The sequence below is a fragment of the Myotis lucifugus genome, unplaced genomic scaffold (assembly GCF_000147115.1).
Source record: "Myotis lucifugus unplaced genomic scaffold, Myoluc2.0 scaffold_423, whole genome shotgun sequence".
NCBI lineage: Eukaryota > Metazoa > Chordata > Mammalia > Chiroptera > Vespertilionidae > Myotis > Myotis lucifugus.
In genome coordinates this window covers 648,387-672,514 of record NW_005871471.1, presented here as the reverse complement: position 1 = coordinate 672,514, position 24,128 = coordinate 648,387, and the positions used below count along the sequence as shown (strand labels likewise).

Genomic DNA, 24,128 nt, shown 5'->3' with positions numbered 1-24,128 from the left:
GCCCGGCCCTGATGCGCAGGTGAGTCGCCGCCCGCCCAGGCTCCGCAAGGACCGCGCAGCGGAGACCCGATGGGTCCCGCGCCCCGCCCGGGACGGGCCGGGTTACTTGCGAAGAGCAAGGAGAGCTGCGAGGGGGACGTCCCGGGATGCGTGTGGGTCCGGTAGGTCAGCTCCAGAGAGCGATTCGGCGATTTTCGGAGACGGGACCGTGCACTTTGAGTGTAACGGGACCGGAGGGGATGGGGGCGAGTCGGTGGCTTCGGCCGTTGACTAAATTTCTGTTTGTGGCCTTGTTATTTCCGCGGAAATCGGCCGGGTCAGCCAATAGCCGGTGGACTTTTTTTTTTTTCCAGGCGTAATCAATGTACAGTATTAATAAAATGGAAAGTTGCTTGACCCTAACCTCACTTCTGTGGCCTTAAAGTTAGATTAAAGAGAAGATGATCATTTACTCGAAGCCACCGTAGCCTTTGTGAGTCCAGTGATGAGGTGACATTATGAAACCCTTGTGACTGTCGGTGGGGCTCGGGAATGGAGTTTCCAGGAGCTCCGATACGGGAACAGTTGGATCTAGAGCCTTAGGATTTAACCACCCCAATGGGCGGGCAGCAGGGAATCGGGTTGCTGTGGTTTTCCCAGCTTTGCTTTATGATGGATGTAGTGTTTTGACTCCTAAGAAGTAGATTTGTATAGGTTTTTGTGACTGGTGGCATTCCTTTGAAGAATTTTTTTACTAAAATCAAGATGAAAGATTCTGATCGCCTTTGAGCTTGGATAATACTATTTAAGTGGAAAAGAGAGATTCCTGTGTTTCTTAAATAACATCTCTCCAGAGAGTAGTAGGCTCTAGTCCTCAGAACGAATTGCACTAATGCAGGCTTCCCCCCCACCCCTCGCTTTGCCTTTCCTTTCCCTTGACTGACTTAGAGACTCCAAGTGAGGAAATTGATAATAGAAGTTTAGAAGAGATTTTGAATAGCATCCCTCCTCCCCCGCCTCCTGCAATGACCAATGAAGCTGGAGCTCCTCGGCTTATGATAACGCACATTGTAAACCAGAACTTCAAATCCTATGCTGGGGAAAAAATTCTGGGACCTTTTCATAAGGTATTTGACCATTTTAAATAACTATTGAAAGATAATGAGTCGTTATTACAAGATATTTCAATTTTGTATCAGTAACTATTATATTTATCCTGATTGATGCATACCTGGTGTTTGCTTTTAACAACAAATTAGCTTTATCTGATTATCTTTGGTACCTCTTTACCTATTATAAAGTTGTTTTCACTGAATAGAATTGGTGAGTTTTTTGTTTGAAGGTAGTATTTTCTCTTTACTATTAGAATGAATTTTGTAAAAAGTTAGAATTAGAATGTGGCCTTTTTAAAGTGTTCAAGCTTGTGTCAAAGTAGTAAGAAAATTTAAGTTGTGTTGTGTAGCAGTGAAAACCAAAATACTTGTAGATTTGCTGCTTGTTAAAGAAATCAAGTTGTTTAAAATCGGTAGTATGACCTTTTAAACTTCACTTTGATTTTTTTGTTCTGTTCTTTTTATGCAGCGCTTTTCCTGTATTATTGGGCCAAATGGCAGTGGCAAATCCAATGTTATTGATTCTATGCTTTTCGTGTTTGGCTATCGAGCACAAAAAATAAGATCTAAGAAACTCTCAGTACTAATACATAATTCTGACGAACACAAGGATATTCAGAGTTGTTCTGTGGAAGTTCACTTTCAAAAGATAATTGATAAGGTAAGGGACTTTGTCTAGTTATTTGCAGCTTTGAGTAAGGAATACACATAATTTTAATACATCGCACGTTTTATTTTTGGCTTAAATTTGGGTTTTAAAAGTTAGTGTCTGGTTAAAGCAGAACAGATTATTGATTTAGTTACCTCCATGACCATATTTTCTTTTTGAGTAGTGGTGGAGGTAGCTGTTAAACTTAAAATATTAAAATTTTCAACCAGGAAAATTAATTTTAAGTAGCTCATAGTAGTTGGTGCTTACCTTTTTGGAATAAAATATCAAGCAGTTTTAATGTTCTGAGCGCCAAATAGGCATTCTTTTACTATGCATTTTTGGTTTTTTTAAGTTATATTTTATTGCTTTCAGATGAATTACCTAAACTTGAAAATGTAACAGTTGCCTAAATTTAACCATCTGTTATTTCAGTTCACATGAAATCGAATGTTATTAGTAGTTCTGTGTATCTGATATGAAAGAGCTTTGATTCAGTTTAAACTACCCTTTTAAAACAGGGGAGATGGGTCAAGCTAACACATTTGTTTTCTAGAAAAGGAGACAATTATAGGTAAAATGTCTGTTCAGATTATTTACACGGTTTTGTTGGTATAGGGTTTTTTTCTCTTCTGATTAATAATTAACTTTGAAAATTCATGGTTGAAAAATGGCCAGAACCTAAAAATATAGAAATTTAATTACACAATGAGAAGAAATGTGACTTGGCTCATAGGTTTTAATTTTTTTTTTTTTTAAATATAAAGGGCTTTAAATCTACACAGTGGCATCTATTTTAATTTTGTTTCTCAGGTTTTTTTCTCTCTTTTTGTTTCTTAGGTTTTTATTGTACAATTTGAATTGGATAATAGATTGCTAATAAATCAGATTTTGTTCCATTGCCTATTAGGTACATTTGATTCATGTAAATTTTAAGTCATAATTTCAAAATGACACCTTTTCAAGGGAAGTGAGTTTAAATAAGGTAGATTTGTGCTTCACTTTTTAAATCTGATTCTTTTTTAATGTGGGGAATACAGTTGTCAATTTTTTACAATTCTTTTTACCTTCAATTAAAAGTATATTTCCCCTCCCCCTCCGAAAAAAAAAAAAAGCCGTATCACCTCATTACTGCTTGCCTTCTTTTTTTCCTTTCATTCTTTGCAGATTTTTTTAATGGACTAGTAATTTAATCTATCAACATGATTTAATAATTCATGTGAGTTTGTTTTGGATATAGTGACTATTATAGTCAGATTTTGTCCCCATTCATCAACTCTTTTTCTCAGTCAAACGTTTTTTAGGCTTGTTTGCAGGGGGAGGGGGGAGTTGTTTTGTTTTCATTTATTTGGTTTGGCTTTTTGGTTTTTGTGATCGCTGAGGAAGGAATCAAACAACTTTGAAAAGTATTCTTTGCTAAGAAGGTTATTTCTGAGAACTATTGCAGGTTTATGTGCATGTTCTTTAAAATTTTTAATCCATATAATTAGTTTCAATATGACGTGAGTAAAATGTGGAGCAGTAACTTAATACCAAAATTGTTTTTCTGGTTTTGTTTTTCCTCAAAACAGGAAGGGGATGATTATGAAGTCATCCCTAACAGTAACTTCTATGTATCCAGGACGGCCTACAGAGATAATACTTCTGTCTATCACATAAGTGGGAAGAAGAAGACATTTAAGGATGTTGGAAATCTTCTTCGAAGCCATGGAATTGACTTGGACCATAACAGATTTTTAATCTTGCAGGTAAGTTTATTAAAGACATTAGAGGTCCTCTTTTTCCTGTTATTTTTGTGGGGGGTTTTGTTTTTAGTTTTTTTGTGTGTGTTTTTTGTGTGTGTGAGTGTGTATTTTTTTTCCCCAATAAAGTTTAGGGGGCATACCCCTATTGGATGAATCCTGTATTTTTAGGCCTTAAAGTACTATAGCAGCACATCATGGTTTACATACTATAGTCAAGATGCGAATCATTATTTGCTGCTCTAGAAATTTAAGGAAATTCACTCAAAACTATATTTTCATCATCAGATGCTCATGTTTGAGTGGACTGACATACTTGTTCCGCTCTAGCAGCACGTAAATATTGGCGTAGTGAAATAAACATTAAACACCAATATTATTGTGCTGCTTTAGCGTGACAGGGATATAGCAACTACTTATCATTTTTGTTTGTATTTCCCTTTAAGATAACATTTTAAATGAGATTCATTATCTCCTAATACTTATTTTCCTTTGCTCTTGTTCTTATTCTTATTTCTGCTAATGTTATATAGCCAAAAAAATAAAAGACTCTGTACACTTGGTGTTTTCTGAATTTACTTGAGCATCTAGCTAATTTAATTTAATATCTTTTTTTTTTTTTTTTTTTAAACACTTAGAATGGTTAAAAGCTTTACTGTGTTTTGGTTAGAATGGCCTATTTGAAACCACTACTGGAAGATCAGAGAGTAACTGATATTTCATTCTTAAGTATCACGACTGTTAACGTTTTTTTAAGGGGGTATAAAATTAAATACCAGGTGTTAAGTTGATTTTTATTAGAAAACCTGTATTCTTTATTTGGGTAAGGGTATATTCTACCAGAATTGCTTGGTAAAAAAAATCCCTTCTTTATGTACTACCTTCTTAAAAAGTTTTTAGTGTAAAGCATAGCTTTGTCAGGTGTATTAAAAAATTTTTTTGAGGCTCTCTTTTTCTGTGCCCTGTCCAGAATCACCAAGAGTATTATAATTAAAGCAAAAAACTGTATTTTGACATAGAAATAGTTGCTAATATTTTTTAGTATCTTGTCCTACTGATTTTACACTAAATTGGGAATTTTTATTTGATACTAAAAGCTTTGTTAGGATGACGTGAGTGTTCCAATAACAAACTTATAAAATGTTAACCCCTTTTTTCATTTTTATCTTTGTTCCTCAACTATATTTTTAAAAGAAAATATTACTTTTAGATATGCATAGTGTATGTACAAGATAAATAAGAATCATTCTAAAATGACTTATATTAATACCTTTTGTTACCAGGCACAGGACATTTGTAATACTTCTATAACCCAAACTAATTTTTTTTTTAAATGTTGGGAAGTCAGCTCTGGATCTAAGATTTGAGTTAACACAACGTGGAATTAAAACTTTGTAGGGTTTTTAACAATAAAATTTAACTGTTTTGTGGACTTTTATGTTTGGAAATTCGGTTTAATTAATTATGGATGAAAAGTTACATCCCTTTATAATAATAAATTTGATAATTATACCATTTTGCAAGAATCTACTTGTATCTATTGTTTATAATTTGCTATTTACTGTTTTCCTGGGATAATCAAAGTTTAACACATGTGCAAAGACATTAAAATAAAGTGGGCTGCATTTTAATCCTTGTAAGGGTAATTTTTTTCCTTGGTGCAGCCTCTCTCCATAGTTCAATAATAAAGGAAGTTAAATAACGTAACAGCTTCCCAAAAAAATAAATAAGAATAATTTTTAAATTGTCAACTTTATATTAACTATGTACTTCTCAAGTACTTAAGATACTGAAGCCATTTGTCCTCATGATAATATCAATCTTTTTATGTCATCTTAACAATTAAATTGTTTTAAATATTTTTAATGCCAAGGTAAACTTTCCAAGTTAACAGATTAAATTCCATTTGATTAAATTTACAAGTAAGAACTTTAGGAACTCACCTGGTAGGAAGAAGAAAGGGATTAGACTAGGTAGAACTAATGATGCCTCATTTAAAAGTTTGAGGGAAAGTTGCAGTGGTTACTATGGATTTTTATTTAGTTCCTTATCAAAATCTTCGATTCCTGTACTAGAGATTTAAAGCATTTGAAGGTAAGTAAGAATGTGGTTTTTATTCCTTTCCCTCCCACTGAATAACGTTTATCTTAAAAACGAGCTGTGGTTTGGGAGGCTGGATATGTAGAGATATCATAATACCACCATCTAAGACATAAGTGATTACTTTGAATAAAATGTATAGACTGGCCAGGGATCACGTTCAAACAAAGTCCATAGGGTGAATTTTTTTTACAGTGTTTATATTGTTTTAGTACATTCTTCTAGAATACATTTCTAGTATTTGAAACCATTTAAAATTTTATCAGTTGACCACTCAAATGAGTACCTAATGAAGAGTACTATGCTAAGATGCTATAAATGATACAAAGATGGTTAAATCCTGTTCTTGTCCTTACGGGCACTTATTACATGCTTTCATAAGGTGTTTGATAATAATTGACCATTGTACTTTCCATATTTGAACATTCATGTATATATACCTGATTTTGGGAGCCTTTGTCCTATTATAATACCTATCGGTGTAACAGGTAGGTTTTTATTAACTCTGAAGCATTTTGTGGTGACTACAACTTATAAGTTAGGTTTAGTTGATTTGGATGCATTTGCTCCCTTCAAGGCATCAAACTTTTCAACTTCATATGCTTTGTGTTTATATTAAAATTTTTTCATTAAAATTTAAGACAAGAATCAAGATTTTTTTTTCTTATTATTTAATAATTTGGAGATTAGATTAACTTAGGTCTGAATTGTTAACCTATCCATCTCTTTCCAGGATAGTTCTAAGTCTGGCATGACATACAAACTATTTGGGTTACAGTCTTTTAGTCTGTAGAAATAAGTCTGTGCTGGATCAAAGAAATTTTTAACTTTATCAGTAATACCTCAGTTACCCAAAAGTACCTTGTTCAACAGCCTTAACTATGAAAGAAAATAGGCTACTCAGAAGCAACCAGAAGTGATATCAAGTAGTCCAGCCACTAAAGCATCATCCTTTCTATTAGTATACTTATTTTAATTTACTTTTTTTTTAAATATATATATTTTATTGATTTTTTACAGAGGAAGGGAGAGGAATAGAGAGCTAGAAACATCGATGAGAGAGAAACATCGATCAGCTGCCTGCTGCACACCTCCCACTGGGGATGTGCCCGCAACCAAGGTACATGCCCTTGACTGGAATCGAACCTGGAACCTTTCAGTCCGCAGGCCGACGCTCTATCCACTGAGCCAAACCAGTCACGGCTAGTATACTTATTTTAGACAGATAATGATTTTCTCTCATCATTGATGTTTCTGCCTCTTTCCCTCTCCCACCCTCTCTGAAATCAATAAAAAAATATTTTTAAAAGATAAAGGACATTAATTTACAGTGAAAATGGAGAAAATAAAAAGATTAAGACTAGATAAAAATTCAAAGTTCAATAATTATGGGCTATTTGTGATGCAAACATTCCTATCTGTCTTTAGAATCTTGTAGGCCTTATTAGAGAGGGGAAAGTTTTATTCTTGAGTTCCTGTGGTTCATGCTTTTGCTAAAATTTGAATTTTTTTGAAAAAGAATCATAGCTACTTACTCCTCATAGATTTTTATGTTGTATTCCTGTAAATTAAATTACCAAAGAATGGTATAGCTGAATCACAATAAGTTAATATTTAAGCCTTTGTAGTATAAATATTCTCTTGAAGTATGCTTGCTATTCCTGTGATACTCTTAGAAACCATAGTTGAGCCCTGGCCGGTATGGCTTAGTGCTTAGAGCATTGGACCGTGCACTGGAGGGTCACTGGTTTACTACTCAGTCAAGGGCATGTACCTGGATTGCAACCGCAGTTCGATCACCGACCCTGGTTGGGGCTCTTGTGGAGGGCAATCAATGTGTTTGTCTCACCTTGATGTCTCTCTCTCTCTCTCTCTCTCTCCCCCTCTCTCCCTCCCTCCCTCCCTCCCCCCCTCTCCCTCCCTCCCATGCTCTGTAAAAAGTGAATGGAAAAAATCCTTAGGTGAGGATTAACCAAAAAAACACAAAAACATTGTTGATATTTTCCACAGTTGTTTAATGTCTCTGATATATTTTGAACATAATTTAAAACAGTCTGTAATAAATAATAGCAAAAAAATAAGTCAGATTGATGCTTTAAAATTATCTCTCAAATGTATTTTTATTATTAAAACTATATTTTATAATTTCCCGTGGAATAGGTAACATTTCTGCAAAATAAAGATATGGTCCTCTGGGCACAGGTTATCAACTTACATATTATATATAAAATGGCACAAAATGGAAAAAGAAATAAGAAAGCAAATAGTAGAAGGTGGTAAGGCAGGCAAAGGACATAAAGAAACAGACACAAGAAAAGTCCAAGGTTGCCATTGGAATGCCATAGCAGTCCTAATAGTCAAGTGACAAGTAGAGGCCTAAATGTTCTCACAGCTTGTTGATAACTGGTAAAAAAAAATATATTTTTTTGCATGCCATATAATAAAACAATCTAAAACTGAATGGTATATGGGACTTGAGATGGAACTATTTGGATTCATAAATGCCCTTGTCTTTCATGTTGATACTTATTTTCAACTGGGCAACCTTGTTGGTGAAAAGAAATTGCAACTGTATGTCCTTCATTTTAATTGAGGGAGGAGGGAGGAGGAACAAATAACCAAAAATAAGTAACTACTATACCCAAAGCTAGGCAGTTTCCTAATACTGGTAGTCCATCTCTTCAATGAGTAATTTGGCCAGGAAAAATGTGTTGTCTTTAGGAATATTTTTATCAATGTAAACTGGTATGTTGAATACTAACTTTTGGTTATCTGAAAAATGTACACTGTGCCATTTGACTCAGATATGAGTTTTCTTGGCATAGTTTTAATATCAGGCGTCAGCTATTATATTTGTTACCTGGATTATTAATATTAACCCAAAAGATTTAAACAAGTATATCGATGGTTCTCAGCTGAGGGTAGTTTTGCATGGAGACAATTTAAGTTATTACAGCTGGGGAAGGGGAGATGCTACTGTCTTCTAGTGGCTCAGGGTCAGAGATACTATTAAACATCCTAAGAAGCCTAGCATAGCTCCCCACAACAAAATATATCCAGTGCAAAATGTCAGTAATGTCAATATTGATAACCTTGCTTATAAAAATTTTGAATAACACGGCTTCTACAATGGCTGGGATTCACCCTATTGTAATGCAAAGCTTTGGATATTTTTCCAGACTTAAATCTTGTCTAAAACTTAAACTATTGCTGCAAATATTTGGAAAGAACTGGTCACTGAAAGCAGAATAAAATAAATACTTAATGTAAATAAATGCCTACATATTTTAGTTTAAACACTAATTCATACATACTGAAGATTACAGAAAATATAAACAGGCTCTTTAGATAACATTTCACTTTGTATTTGATAATCATGTGCTCCTTTGTTGTCAAAGTAGAAAATGTGATGATGATGTATAAATATTAAAGATTATTCCTGTCAATGAGTAGATTTTAAAATGAGATGTTTTATCTTTAATTTTTTTAACTTTTCATAATTATGTTGAGGCTTTTGGTAAATAATGACGCTTTTTCATGAGCAAGTTTTACCCCAAATTTTTAGGGTTTGTTCATAAATAAATATTTAAATTGAGAAAGAGTAATATGTTCTTTTTAAATGTGTAAATTTTTTTCTTTTGTCTTTGCTATTTTTCTGAAATAAAGGAGTATTGTTGTTTTTTCTACTAGCCTGTCCCTTCTGTTATAAATAGGATGTAGAGTACAAGCAGGCTACTTCTGTGAAGTAAAGTAGCAGCATTTTGTCTGAGCATGTTTAGACAAAATTTTCTCTACTACCAAACCAAATGACTGCCTGGCAGTCAGCCTTAAAGGTTACTGGTTGTGGATTTCTTTCTTCTTTTCTCTTTGTAATTAAACTACATAAATACTAATATGTAATGTTCTTCTAAGATTTTAATTACAATTCAAAATTTAGTATTGATTGCAAACAAAAGTTTTTCAGTGTCATGTATCAGGACCTTTAGTTTTCAGTCAGTTGGATTTCTTCTATTATTACCATGAGAAAAATAGGTCATTTCCTTTTCCAGTTAATAGTGTTGCTTTTAGAAAGTGAGAACTTTGAGACATCCTTATGAAGCCCAGCACTTGAGCAACTTATAATACCGGGTTTATATAGAAAGTTTAATAATATTAACCACCTTGAGACAGGATAACCAATGAAGGGTCTTTTTAAAAATTCTTGGTTTTAAAGCAGGAGCTCTAATTATATTAGTAGTTGATAATGTTTCCACAATAATCAAATTGTAGATTATATGAATAACCTTGCTTAGTAGAAAAGTTAATAGTTTTATTTGTATTGAATGAACATTGTAAACAGGGGATCTTCCTTTGCCTCTGTGTATATGTGGGTGTATACTACAAGTGTTCATACAAGGGAGTATAAATACACATTTCTTAACCACTTATATGAAATTTAAATTACCAAGAATATCAGTGGAGAGAAGTTTTTTGTTTTTTTTTAAATTTCATAGAGGAAGAGGGAGAGAGAGAGAAACATCAGTGATGAGGGAGAATCATTGATTGGCTGCCTCCTGCACGCCCCCACTGGGAATCTAGCCCACAACCCAGGCATGTACCCTGACCTGGGAATCAAACTGTGACCTCCTGGTTCATAGGTTGACACTCAACCATTGAGCCACACTGGCCGGACAAGGGAACATTTTTTATTTGTATCTTATTAAATCTCCAAACTACTGATTTACTAAGTTTAATTGTTAGTTATTAATGGATTTGTTAATTGTTCCTAATTTAAAGTTGATGTAGCTAAACATACACAATGAGTGTAAAATACGGCTTTTTTTAAAGGGTGAAGTTGAACAAATCGCTATGATGAAACCAAAAGGCCAGACTGAACATGATGAGGGTATGCTTGAATATTTAGAAGATATAATTGGTTGTGGACGTCTAAATGAACCTATTAAAGTCTTGTGCCGAAGAGTTGAAATATTGAATGAACACAGAGGAGAGAAGGTGAATCTCTTGTAGATTTTTGTTGTAAATCAGAATGTTTCATTTATTAACAAATTTTAGGAATCAAATATTTAAGTTACTATAGATTTTAATTGAAAAATGTTTGCTATTTTAGATTGAATGTTATATTTTTTATTAACATTTTAATGCAGTTTATATGTTTTATCTCATTTTGGCATATTTTAAATTCAGGTTGTACATTTGAAGTGTTTTTTTAACAATCTATACACTATTAATTTTTGTAGTTAAACAGAGTTAAGATGGTGGAAAAGGAAAAAGATGCCTTAGAAGGAGAGAAAAACATAGCAATTGAATTTCTTACCTTGGAAAATGAAATATTTAGAAAAAAGAATCATGTTTGTCAATATTACATGTAAGTACCTTAATGTATCTGACAGTAAGTCAAATCCCATTTTCTTTTCCTATGTTAGAGAGATGTGAAGTATAAAAATTATTTTATGTGATATTCATTAAATTGCGGTTGTTTACCATAGTATTAAAGTTGACTTTTAAAGAATCCTACTTTAAGTTGGGAAGTGGGCTCACAAGTATTTGTTACTATACTTAATAGTTTTATATATACTTTTTAATTCCTGTGACAGACATAATTTTGTTTATAAATGGAACCTATTTTGTTCCTAATTCTAGTCACCTAGGTTGCTATTCCCCCTCCCCCTTTTTTCCATACACACATCCTCCAATAGCCCCAGGTTTTTGTAAATTGGCTGTAGTTAAGAATATTTTAGAAATGGCTAGTTTTACTAAAATCATTACATAATTTTAAAAATGACATTTTGGGATCTCCAATTTCTTTTTCTCCCTCTAGTCATGATCTGCAGAAACGAGTTGCTGAAATGGAAACTCAAAAGGAAAAAATTAATGAAGATACCAAAGAAATTAATGAGAAGAGCAGTATGCTATCAAATGAAATGAAAGCTAAGAATAAAGCTGTAAAAGATGTAGAGAAGTAATAATTTTTTGGAAAGTACTAGAAGTATTTAAATTCAGTTAATTTTATTACCTGTATGTGTATGTGTCTATATATAAACTTGTTGGCAGCACATGAGTATAATACATTTGCCAGCATATAAAATGGTCTCCTTTTGCAGACAAAAACGAAACATTTAATTGCCCTGCATCCAGTACAGTCATCATTACAGATTTGAGTGCTCAATGCTAAAGTCTTAAAATAATGGAGGATGCTACCCCCTTGTGGCAGAATCCCATAAACAAAACCTCACAGCAAAAATAAGTACTTATTAATCTGACCGATTGTTTTAAGAATAAAGAGTTCACAGATGTAATTGAGGTAGAATTGGGGTTATTTTAGATAAGATTTGTTTAAATGTTCATGACTTTTCTGTGCTAACATTTAATGAAATTAATATCTCTTACCTATGATTTTTCTTTTTTATTCTTTAAGTTTCATGATAAAAAAATTTTATGCCTAGATATCGTAGTCCATGGGGAATGTAGTATTTCCCATCCAGCATAGAAGGGCAAAATAACTCTCATAATCACTTACTGGCTTCCTCAAATATGGGGGGGAAGGTAGGATCAACTTGAAAATAGGCTATTTTAGGACCCTACCTTTTAAAAGCTTGGATACGTTTATAGAGGAAATGTCCCAGGCAGGGTGTAATATGCCTTTAAATACCTGAATATCCAAAAATAACGATTGATTATTTTCTTGCTTTGCTAGGAAACTGAATAAAATTACAAAATATATTGAGGAGAACAAAGAAAAATTTACACAACTAGATTTGGAAGATGTTCAAGTTAGAGAAAAATTAAAACATGCTTCAAGTAAGGCCAAAAAACTGGAGAAACAACTTCAAAAAGATAAAGAAAAGGTGGGTTTTAGGGAAAATTTTCTAAAAATTTCTTAAAATTTAATGTCTGCATATCAGATCTAGATTTTATGATTTTTTATGGATGTGCTTGCCCCTTATTATCTAAGAGAATGCGTGGGGATTCTGAATATTGTGTTTAAGATTCATCTCCGAAACTGATGCTTTCCCCAAAACATTCATTGAATTTGAGTTTTAGAGCATGTTTCTGGTATACATTGTTGGAGAAACATTATTCTTTGGTTATGTATTATAGACTTAAAAGTATTACCTACCTCTTACAAAAATTAAATTGAGTTCCTCCTTATAAAGGAGAGAAGGGGAAGCTGGTAATTTACAACAAAGTGGTTGTTTTTTAAAAAAAAACAACAAAAAACAACAAAAAACTTTGGATCAGAATGCCTACCTTGCCAGGGGCCAGACTCTAATAATTAATTTGGGACCTTTTCTAACTATGCTCATTGCTCTATCAGATACTAATAGATATGACACCTAAGCACCTTTCCCCCAAAAAAGCTTTTTACCATGTAATTACACAGTAATTACAATATTGGCTTTGTTTTACCTTATAAGCATTTTCTAAATGTATTTGTTCACAAAATACTTTCTGCTTGGTATAATGACAAATCTTACATGAATCAATGTTTGAGGAACATCATTTAAGGAAATGTTGAACTTTGCTAGTACTAGATCATCAGAATAAACAAAATACCATATGGATTTGGGAGTAACCCCTAAATTGGACAAATAGCCAAATGTAACTGTTATATAGTTGGCCTTTAGGCATCAAATGTGGGTAAGTGGTTATTGGTAGTAATGGAATGAAATAGTAGTCCTACATGGTAACTCTGGAAGGGTAAAGTTGTGAAAGATCTTAGGATTTGAGGGAAGCTACGGGGTATACTAGTAAAGGTAATTTGTGGTAAGTTTTAATATACTATGGTGGATAGTTTTAAGAGATCTCATGTAGTCCGAGCGTTTTAATAGGTGAAAGGATAATTATCGCCTGAAATTGACCCAGGCAGGGAGAATTTTATTCATAAGGAATCAGGGATTCATAGAATTAGCTTTACCATTAGACTGAGACTATAGAAATTTCAGTAAATGGTTAAGAAAATACTTGCAGATATCCTTTACAGATACCCTTTTCTATCACAGAGAGAAAAAAGTACTTGTTGAAATCAACTAATTCAAATCTAAATACAATAGTATTAGATGCTTTAGACACATGCTCCTATACCTTTAATTTGTTTTATAATCTTAGGTAGAAGAATTTGAAAGTATACCTGCCAAGAGTGAGAATATCATAACTGAGACAACAACTAGAAAGAATACCCTTGAGAAGGAAAAAGAGAAAGAAGAAGAAAAATTAAAGGAAGTGATGGATAGCCTTAAACAGGAAACACAAGGGCTTCAGAAAGAAAAGGAAGTAAGATTCATCATCACTTGGTGTTTATTTTAGTGGCTTTTTTTAACTTGATTGTTTTTGTAGTAATATTTAAAACTGACCTGTTAGAAGAAAAAGTTTGGACCTTTAATATCTAACCTAACATTCCTAAAAAATCTTTGTCTTTTCTGCCTTTTTTTTTTTTTTTTTTAATTATCTGAGTTAGAATTTATAGTGGTCACAGAAAATGTAACATGTCCAATATTTTTTTATATATGCCATTCTTTGTTGAGCCTACTGATTTCATCAAATTTTCTTTTTCATCTTATTTTCTTGGTAACTTAATTGGTAACCAACTATAAAAACCCAGACACACTAAGCACACAGGTCGATATCCCATTTCTTTGCTTCTATAGCTCTTATGTAATAGTTTAAAACTACAGCCCTTATATTAGTTTTTGGTTCAAGTCATCTCTGATCTTGTATAGATTATGTCTCCAAGTCATATTCCTCAAAGTAGCAAAAAATAATACCTATCTTACGAATCTTTGTAAAAATAAAATGTATGTATACTCATAAGTGCCTTGAAACTAGATAGCTATTACATTACTTTAGCATTTGATTAATGTAACGAATATTATAAGCACAAAGTTTAGCTGTCTTTGTATTTCACCACATTTTAATACAGCGGTTCTCAACCTGTGGGTCGAGACCCCTTTGGTGGTTGAATGACCCTTTCACAGGGGTCGCCCAAGACCATCCTGCATATCAGATATTTACATTACGATTCTTAACAGTAGCAACGAAAATAATTTTATGGTTGGGGGTCACAATATGAGGAACTGTATTTAAAGGGCCAGAAGGTTGAGAACCACTGTTTTAATAGGTAATGATAATTGAATTAAATTGACTTTACATAAATTACAGACTTATGTACACCCTTTGTCTTTTAATTATTCCTCAATAAAGTGTTGGTTTGTTTTTGTTTTTGTTTCATTACAGATGTAATAGATTCTATTTTGAAATATGGACATATTCTAATGTTATACTACAAAACTTTTTAAGTGGGATGCCCATATGGTAAAGTGGCAATGGATAATATAGTGGCTTTCATAATGGAATACATTATGAATGTAGTTTTCACATTTGTTCATCTAATGTATACTGAGTATTCCCATGTGCCTTTGTACCCTTTGTTAGTGAAAAAGCCAGGACTCACATTCAGGTGTCTTCATTCCTCAGCATAAAGTATTAGCTAAAAAAAAGAGGCTCTGCCATTTATGGGGGAGTGCTTTTGAACAAATTATTTAAACTCTGATCTCAGTTTCCTCAAAATGAACATAATGATGGTATTTACCTCATAGAATTGTTATGTCATGGAATTAACAAATACCAAAGGCATTCAAAATAGTGTCTAGAATATAGTGAGAGAGGGGTGTGTTAGTGTTTGTGAGTTTCACCATCAAACATTTAAACTATCTGATGACGTTGGATGGAACCTCATGTTTCTGGGCCTATTCCTTTTTGTATGAAATGAAGGGGCCTTTTGTAAGGGCCTTTCTTAAACCATTATTCTAATACATAGGTTCTTTTTACACAGCCCATCATAGCCCAAAATTTCTACACATCAAATAATGACGTGTTGAGGATTACCCTGACCATACCTCTAAAACTTTTAAAGATGTTTAACACAAATATACTTGAGGGAACTTTCTGCTGAATAGTCCTTAGACCTTACCATTTCAGGTAAAGTGATGTATAAAGGCCATGGGATCCAGAGTTTAGACCCAAATTTTTGTTCTCTTAACCACTACTTTTATGTTTTAACTAGAGACCCGGTGCACTACATTCGTGTACTGGGGCGGGGGTGGGGGTGTCCCCTCAGCCCAGCCTGCACCCTCGCTCCCCTAAGCCGTCAGGCGGACATCCCCCGAGGGGTCCTTAGCACTGCTGCGGAGGTGGGAGAGGCACTCACCAGCCATGAGCCTGGCTTCTGTGGGAGCGTCTGCCCCCTGGTGGTCAATGCATGTCATAGTAACCGGTCATTCTGCCATTCTGTCTATTTGCATATTAACCTTTTGTTATATAGGATATAGGACTTCTAAAATGAGCATACTAATATATACCTCATTAAGCTCTTGTGAAATCAGTTGGGAAAGATTATGTACAGCAAAACAGTCCATTCCTCTTGTAAGAATTATTTAATTGTATATATTATGCTTGTAGAATCTCTTAAGTTGAATTCAAAATACATGGTTTCTATTTCAGTTTAAGTTTGAAAACACAATATTACAGATTTAATGATGTCTTATCATATTTTAACAGAGTCAAGAGAAAGAACTTATGGGTTTCAGCAAATTGGTAAACGAAGCCCGTTCAAAGATGGATGTAGCCCAGTCAGAGCTTGATATCTATCTCAGTCGGCATAATACTGCAGTGTCTCAATTAAGTAAAGCCAAGGAAGCTCTAATTGCAGCTTCGGAGACTCTCAAAGAAAGGAAAGCTGCAATCAGAGATATAGAAGCAAAACTCCCTCAAACTGAACGCGAATTAAAGGAGGTAAATCTTGGCTTCTGTATTTCATCTGAACATCGTTTATCAACCCAAGTTTTGTATATATGTTTTCCTTATTTTTTAATTTCAACATTTGAGGTGACTGGTTACAGATGGTCCCCAACTTAGGATTTTTTAACTTTATGATGGTGTGAAAGTGATAAACATAAGTTACATGAGATATTTAACACTTGATAATAAAGTAGGCTTTGTGTTAGATGATTTTGCCAAACTGTAGGCTAATATAAATGTTCTGAGCACATTTAAGTAGGCTATGATGTTCAGTAGGTTAGGTGTATTAAATGCATTTTTTTAGTTAATGGTATTTTCAACTTCCAGTCAGGTTATTGGTATGTAACCCCATCCTAAGTCAAGAAGCATTTGCATAGATTTTTTTTTTCATTTAGTGTTAATATTGCCCAAAAGAACGGGGCTAGTAGTATAGTATTCCAACTGATAAGAACTGAGACTATCAAGAAACTTGCTGTATTCTACCCAGGGGCATCGAACAGCAAATAACAATGCTACCACCACCATTATTTCCCATGGAATTTAAACAAAAGGAAGTTTGTGTTTCCCTAAATCTATGTCTAGACAACTTATGCAAGAATAAATGGAAAACCGTAAATATCTTTGTGACTGAATATGCAAATCAACTATATTAATGTAATTTTTTCAAATTTATGGATGTGGTTTCATTGTTGGGACTAGAAACTGTTTTAAAGTAATCAAGATACCTAGTTTAGCCCATTGGTGCTCCTCCTATTCTTGAGTGAATTATCTATCTAAGGAACTTCGTAACTTGAATCTCCCAAAAGCCTCATTAGGCAAGATGGCAATAGAAAGTGCTATCTGAAGAGAAACTATAATTTTGGAAATTGTTTTTATTTTCCCCCCCATTTTAGTAAATGTACACTACTTGGTCATCTGGGAATTTCTTGACCATGTAGAATTTAAATGTAAACTTAAATTATATCCAGTGACCACTTCTTATATCCTCCCTAGTAATTCAGTTTATTTTTGGATAAGTTGTAACTATAACTTGAGCTTTTACTTTATACTAGTGTGACTGGTAATAGAGGTGATAATTTAAAGCCAGGAAATGAGAATGTCAGTTAGAAAAAATGGCTGCTCTAAATTGGAGATTTAGCAACTGGGAATTTGAATTTTTGTGTGCATGTGGGTGGTTCCTCTTCTTTTGGCAGTCTGACATTTTTGTATAGCAGTATAATTCACTCATCATGTGCCCCTTCATTTTAGAGCTCTGCTTTTTTAATGTTTTTTTCTTTATTTAATAAATGTTCATTATTATTTAGAAAGCATAACACAGTATAACCATAGTCCTGCCGGGGTCACCCATATTTAGGGTCTTGTACAAAGTCTGCTTTCTTATTAGTACAGAACTTAAAAGTTAGGACACGTTATGCATAACTGTGTGGCTTTAAACTGGGATTTCCACAGCCCCAGCACTACTTGCTCTATCAGTCAGTATATTGCTCCTAGAACCATACTGCATGTATCTTCTTTATTATCCAAATAATTTATGCCCTTTTTAAAATAGAAAATCCATCCACATTTTTTCAAAACCAAACCAGCATTTGCAGTATGGTCCCTTAGTTCTGGTTTAAGTGTTTATTGTTGGTCTTTTCTTTCTTTTTTTGAGGCATTACAGTTAATTCTATGCTGTGATTTAGGCATAGAATTATGGGATTCATTTTGTTTTGTTTTACTTTTCACTTTTAGAAAGAAAACGAACTTCAAAAACTTACACAAGAAGAAATAAAATGCAAAAGTTTGGTTCGTGATCTTTTCCAAAAAGTTGAAGAGGCAAAGAGTTCCTTAGCAATGAATCAAAGTAGAGGGAAAGTCCTTGATGCAATAATTCAAGAAAAAAAATCTGGCAGGATTCCAGGAATATATGGAAGATTGGTAAAGTAGATTTATTTGGAAATAACTACACATTTTTCTCTCAAGAAAAACATTGTAAATAATTGTCTTGCCTTGACTTAAAGAAGTGTATATTGAGTGTCACTGTATTAAAATAACATTTTTATTTGTTTATTTATTTTATGAAATAAATTTTCATGATGAACAAGTGTCACAGTGGCAGCCAGCTGCCATTTGAAGTCACACTAATTTAAATGTAACTGCTTTATTGATTTTTAGAGCAAAAGGGAGGAAGGGAGGGAGACATCGATGAGAGAGGAACATCATTGATCGGCTGCCTCCTGTACACCCCCTACTGGGGATTGAGCCCTCAACCGAGGTACATGGCCTTGATTAGAATCGAACCCAGGACCCTTCAGTCCACAGGCCAATGCTTTATTCGCTGAGCCAAAATGGCTGGGGCACATTTTGTTTATTTTAAAGGATGTTCAATTTTAAACATTTTGTACTTATACTCAGGGATGGTAAAATTCTTGGTAGTATGGATTCTCTCATATTTAAAATAGGGGTTTAGGGGCGGGGTTTGGTTTGGATAATTATAATTTTAAGGGGAAAAAAACTTTCGTAATGGTAAACTTTAACAAAACTACTCTATACTTTTTTTAAAGCATTTGATAATTGTATTCTGGGTTTTATACCAAAGGATGTGCCTAGAGTTTAGGAACATCAACAAGGGATATTTAGAAACCCAAGGCTAGCAATAGTGGAGACCATTCCCGCTCCTGAGACTGAAGAGGGAAGGAAGCTGTGGCCATGACTAGAGGGTGGTCAGGAGAAAATATATATTTCAACCTGATTCATCTCCTACCCTGCCCGTTTCTCTAGCTGGTGCCTCTCATTAGCTAAAGCTAGAGAGCCAAAGGAGCCAGTTGGTGCAATCCCTGAGTCAGCATTCCAGAGAAGGAAGCAGAAAAGAGTGATTCACAAGCACAAGTGAAAATTACCCAGTATAGTAGCTTCCTATCTAAATGTTAAGTGATTTCCACCTTATTTTCTCAAAGATACACAATTTGATCCTATTCATTTGCGTCAGGGAAAAATAAAGCTCATCAGTGAATGTTGCTTGGTAGCTAATTTATTATAGATTGATAAGTAGGCAAATGTGTTTCATTAGGATGTTCATCATCTTAGATGGCTTTGAATAATTAAGAGTTTTAAGTTATTTTGCTCATAGTACTTTTAGGTTTCAAATTCTCAGTTTTTAATTTTTATGCAGTGAAAGCAATTCTTTCATTTTATGCTTTCATTAAAAGTTTAAAATCTGCATATTCATGACCTTTTAAATGGTAGATTAAAAATTAGTTGAATGACAGGAAGACATATTTTTCATTGTGTGCCCTTGTACTTTTTAAATTCATGTGTAAGTATAGTTTTTCAATTAAGAGTAGTTTGCAAAATCTTTATGAATAGTTATATGATCCTGTGCCTAATTCCTTGCTTATTATACATTGATTTCTCTCCCCCCACCCCTATTATATTAGGGGGACTTAGGAGCAATTGATGAAAAATATGATGTTGCTATTTCATCCTGTTGTCGGGCATTAGACTACATTGTTGTTGACTCTATTGATACAGCCCAAGAATGTGTCAACTTCCTTAAAAGACAAAATATTGGAGTTGCGACCTTTATAGGTCTGGATAAGGTAGGTGCTCATAAAAAGCTACAAATAATTTAATTAAGTGCCAAGTATTGTTGTTTTTAAATTTTTGAATTCTAGCTTTTTCTTCATGGTTATTCAATGAACACCTGATAGGTGTTGAGGATTATTTTAGGCTCTGTGGTTACATGGTTATGAAAAAAAAAAAATCTTGTAATGCCGCCCCCCCACCCCCCAAAAGGATTATACATTCCATTGTTAGAGTTACTGGTAGTTTACATTTCTTTCTTCCATCATCAATAATTACTTTAAAAAAACAAAACCTTTATTGAAATATAGTTCACATACCATAAAATTCATCATTTTAACATATACAGTTCAGTGAGTTTTAGAATATTCACAACGCTGATTAACTGTAATTCCCAATTATTTTCATCACCCCCAAAAGAAGCCTTATGCACATTAGTAGTCACTGCCCATATTCTCCCCACTCCCCAAGGAACCTCTAATCTATTTTTTGTCTCTATAGATTGAACTGTACTGGACATGTCATATAAACGGAATCATATAATATGAAGCCTTTTGTGTCTGGCTTTAACTGGGTAGATTTTCCAAGTTCATCTATGTTCTAGTATGCACCAGTACTTCATTTCTTTTTATTGCTGAATGGTATTCCATTGAGTGGATATATGCCACATTTTGTTTACCTGTTCATCAGTAATTGGCTGTTTGTGTTGTTCCCATGTTTTTTTGTTTTCAAATATATTTGTATTGGTTTCAGAGATGATGGGAGAGAGAGAGAGAGAAACATCAATGATGAGGGAGAATCATTGATCAGCTGCCTCTTGCACGCCCCACAGTGGGGATGGAGCCTGCAACCCAGGCATGTGTGCCCCTGACCAAAATCGAACCTGGGACACTTCAGTCCGCAGGCCGACGCTCTATCCACTGAGCCAAACCAGCTAGGGTTTGTTTCCATGTTTGGCTATTAAGGATAATGCTGCTATGAATATTCAAGTGCAAGTTTTTGTGCAGCTACATGTTATCGATTCTCTTGAGTTAATACCTAGGAGTGGAATTGCAGGGTCACATGTGAACTGTTTCTTTTTGAGGAACTACCAAACTTTTCCAGTGGCTGTACCATTTCCTACCAAGGATGTCTGAGAGTTCCAATTTTTTTTACATCCTCAGCTTAGTGAGTGTGAAATGATATCTCATTGTGCTTTTGATTTGCATTTCTGATAACTAATGATGAACATCTTTTCATGTGCTTATTGGCCATTTGTTATCTTTGGAGAAATATCTGTTCAAATTCTTTGTCCGTTTGTTAAGTGGTTTATTTGTCTTTATTATTGAGTTGTAGGAGTTCTTTATTAAAATATTCTGGATACAAGTCTCTTGTCAGATGTATCATTTGCAAATATTTTCTCCTGTTCTGTGGGTTCTTTTCACTTTTTTGGTGGTGTTCTCTGACGCGCAAAAATATTTTAATTTTGATAAGTACACTTTTTAAAAAAAATTTGGTTGTGTTTGAGTGTCATATCTAGGAAACTCGTGCATAATCCAGGAGCACAGTAATTTATTTCCTCTGCTTTTTCCTAAGAGTTTTATAATTTTAGCATAATTTTACATTTACTGTAGGTTTTAAATTCTTGTGGAGTTAATGTTACAATATAATGTAAAGAAGGGGTCCAACTCTACTCGTTTACATGTGATACCTAATTGTTCCAGCACCATTTCTTGGAAAGATTTACTTCCCCATTGAATTTTCTTGGTACCTTTGTTGAAAAATCAACTGACCAGAAAGGTTTATTTCTGGATTCTACATTTATCTATCTTTGTACTGGTACCATACTGTCATGATTACTGTAGCTTTGTGATAAGTTTTGAAATCAGGAGTCCTCTGATTTTTTTTTTATTGATTTGAGAGAAAGAAACATTGATATGTTGTTCTACCCATCCATGCACTCACCAGTTGCTTTCTATATGTGCCCTGACTGGGGATCAGACCCACAACTTTGGCATATCGGGAGAGTGGTCTAACCAACTGAGCTACCTGGCCAGGGCTCTAATTTGGTTCTTTAATATCAAGATTGTTTGGGCTATTCTGAGTCCCTATAATTTTCATATCAGTATTCAGATTAGCTGGTCACTTTCTGCCCCCAATACACAGGCAATTGGAATTTTATTAATTTTATTTTTTAATTACATTTGACATACTATATCATTAGTTTCAGGTATAAAACATAATGATTAAACATGTAACTTAGAGTGATTTATATAACTTACAGACCTTGATAAGCAACTGGAATTTTGATATCAATTGCATTGAGTCTGTAGATCAATTTGGATAGTATTCTCATTTTAATAATACTAAATGTTACAGTCCATGAACCTGGAATGTCTTCCATTTATGTAGATCTAATTTCATACCATAATCTATCATAGCCTGCAGTAAATTTGTCTTGTGTTTCTTTGATTAAACATAAGTTTTGGGGGTTTTTCTTTTTATATAAATTGAGTTTTCTTAATTTCATTTTAATTTTTTAATTGATTTCAGAGAGGCAGGGAGAGAAACATCAGTGATGAAAGAGAATCATTAATTGGCTGCCTCCTGCACACCCCCAACTGGGGATCAAGACCACAACTTGGGCATGTGACCTTAACTGGAATCAAACCAGCTAGGGCTTAGTATTTCATTTTCAATACTAGTATATAGAAGTACAATTAATTAATTTTTGTATGTCGATCTTGTATCCTACAATTTTGCTGGATTCATCATCAGTTTTAATAGTTTTGTGGCAGGATTCTTTAGGATTTTATGTATGTTAAATCATGTCATCTTTGAATAGAGTTTTATAATTACCCCCTTTTTTTAAAATAACAATGAATATAGTAGTCCCCCCCCCCTTATCTGCAGCTTCACTTTCTGTGATTTAAGCTACCCATTGTAGATCACAGTCTGAAAATATTAAATGAAAAAATCCAGAAGTAAACAATTCATAAGTTTTAAATTTTACACTATTCTGAGTAATGTGATGAAATCTCACACTGTCTTCCCAGACACAGATTTTTCCCTTTGTCTAGGGCAGTGGTCGGCAAACCGCGGCTCACGAGCCACATGCGGCTCATTGGCCCCTTGAGTATGGCTCTTCCACAAAATACCACGTGCAGGCGCGCACATATAGTGCGAAGTTGACTTAAAACTTTAAGTAAAGTTTATTAAGTTAATTTTAGGGAACGTTGTCGAGTGAAAGAAGATGTAGTGTTGAGGATTGAGAAAGGTATGTTGAGATGGTTTGGATATATAGAGAGGATGAACGAAAGGAGATAGACGAAACAAGTATACAAGACGAGTGTGGATGGGAGAGTTGGAAGGGGTCGACCTCAGTGAACGTACCTCAATCAGATTGAGGACGTTTTTAGCAAAGGCCAGCTTAGGAGTACCCTAATTAGATTAATAACAATGTACCTACCTATATAGTTTAAGTTTAAAAAATTTGGCTCTCAAAAGAAATTTCAATCGTACTGTTGATATTTGGCTCTGTTGACTAATGAGTTTGCCGACCACTGGTCTAGGGTGCCCACACTGTATATGCTAATTGCCTGTTAGTCACTTAGTAGTCAGAACCTTTATCAGAGAGAGATCACATTTACATAACTTTTATTATAGTGTAATTATAATCGTTCTATTTTATTAGTTGTTAATCTGTTACTGTGCTTAATTTATAAATTAAATTTTATCAGAGGTATGTATGTATAGAGGAAAACATAGTACAAATAGGGTTCATACTATCCGCAGTTTCAAGTATCCACTGGGGAGATCTTAGACTATGGCCCCTGCAGATAAGGGGGGAACCACTGTACTCGATTAATACAGACACTCAGAACTTTGTATACAAGTCCTTGCATTTTATACATGTATATAACTTACGACCTTAAAATGTTTTATCCTTTATTTTAATGTATATATACTTAATATTTTACTTTTAGATGGCAGTATGGGCAAAAAAAATGACCAAAATTCAAACTCCTGAAAATACTCCTCGGTTATTTGATTTAGTAAAAGTAAAAGATGAGGAAATCCGCCAAGCTTTTTACTTTGCTTTACGGGATACCCTAGTAGCTGACAACTTAGATCAAGCCACAAGAGTAGCATATCAAAAAGACAGAAGATGGAGAGTGGTGACGTTACAGGGGCAAATCATAGAACAGTCAG

At 34.0% G+C, this 24,128-nt stretch overlaps 1 protein-coding gene across 1 annotated transcript in view; it reads left to right on the top strand.

The window, feature by feature from the left end:
- Positions 1–912: 912 nt before the first annotated feature.
- Positions 913–24,128, top strand: part of SMC4 (structural maintenance of chromosomes 4) — a 35,129-nt gene continuing 11,913 nt past the window's right edge. Inside the window, exons 1-12 of the mRNA XM_023743999.1 lie at positions 913–1,106; positions 1,561–1,752; positions 3,312–3,488; positions 10,410–10,574; positions 10,820–10,947; positions 11,401–11,541; positions 12,277–12,427; positions 13,689–13,853; positions 16,137–16,370; positions 18,108–18,293; positions 19,793–19,954; positions 23,903–24,128. Of these exons, the coding sequence (XP_023599767.1) occupies positions 1,005–1,106; positions 1,561–1,752; positions 3,312–3,488; positions 10,410–10,574; positions 10,820–10,947; positions 11,401–11,541; positions 12,277–12,427; positions 13,689–13,853; positions 16,137–16,370; positions 18,108–18,293; positions 19,793–19,954; positions 23,903–24,128 (2,029 nt within the window). The 5' untranslated portion in view covers positions 913–1,004. The remainder of the gene's footprint in view (positions 1,107–1,560; positions 1,753–3,311; positions 3,489–10,409; positions 10,575–10,819; positions 10,948–11,400; positions 11,542–12,276; positions 12,428–13,688; positions 13,854–16,136; positions 16,371–18,107; positions 18,294–19,792; positions 19,955–23,902) is intronic.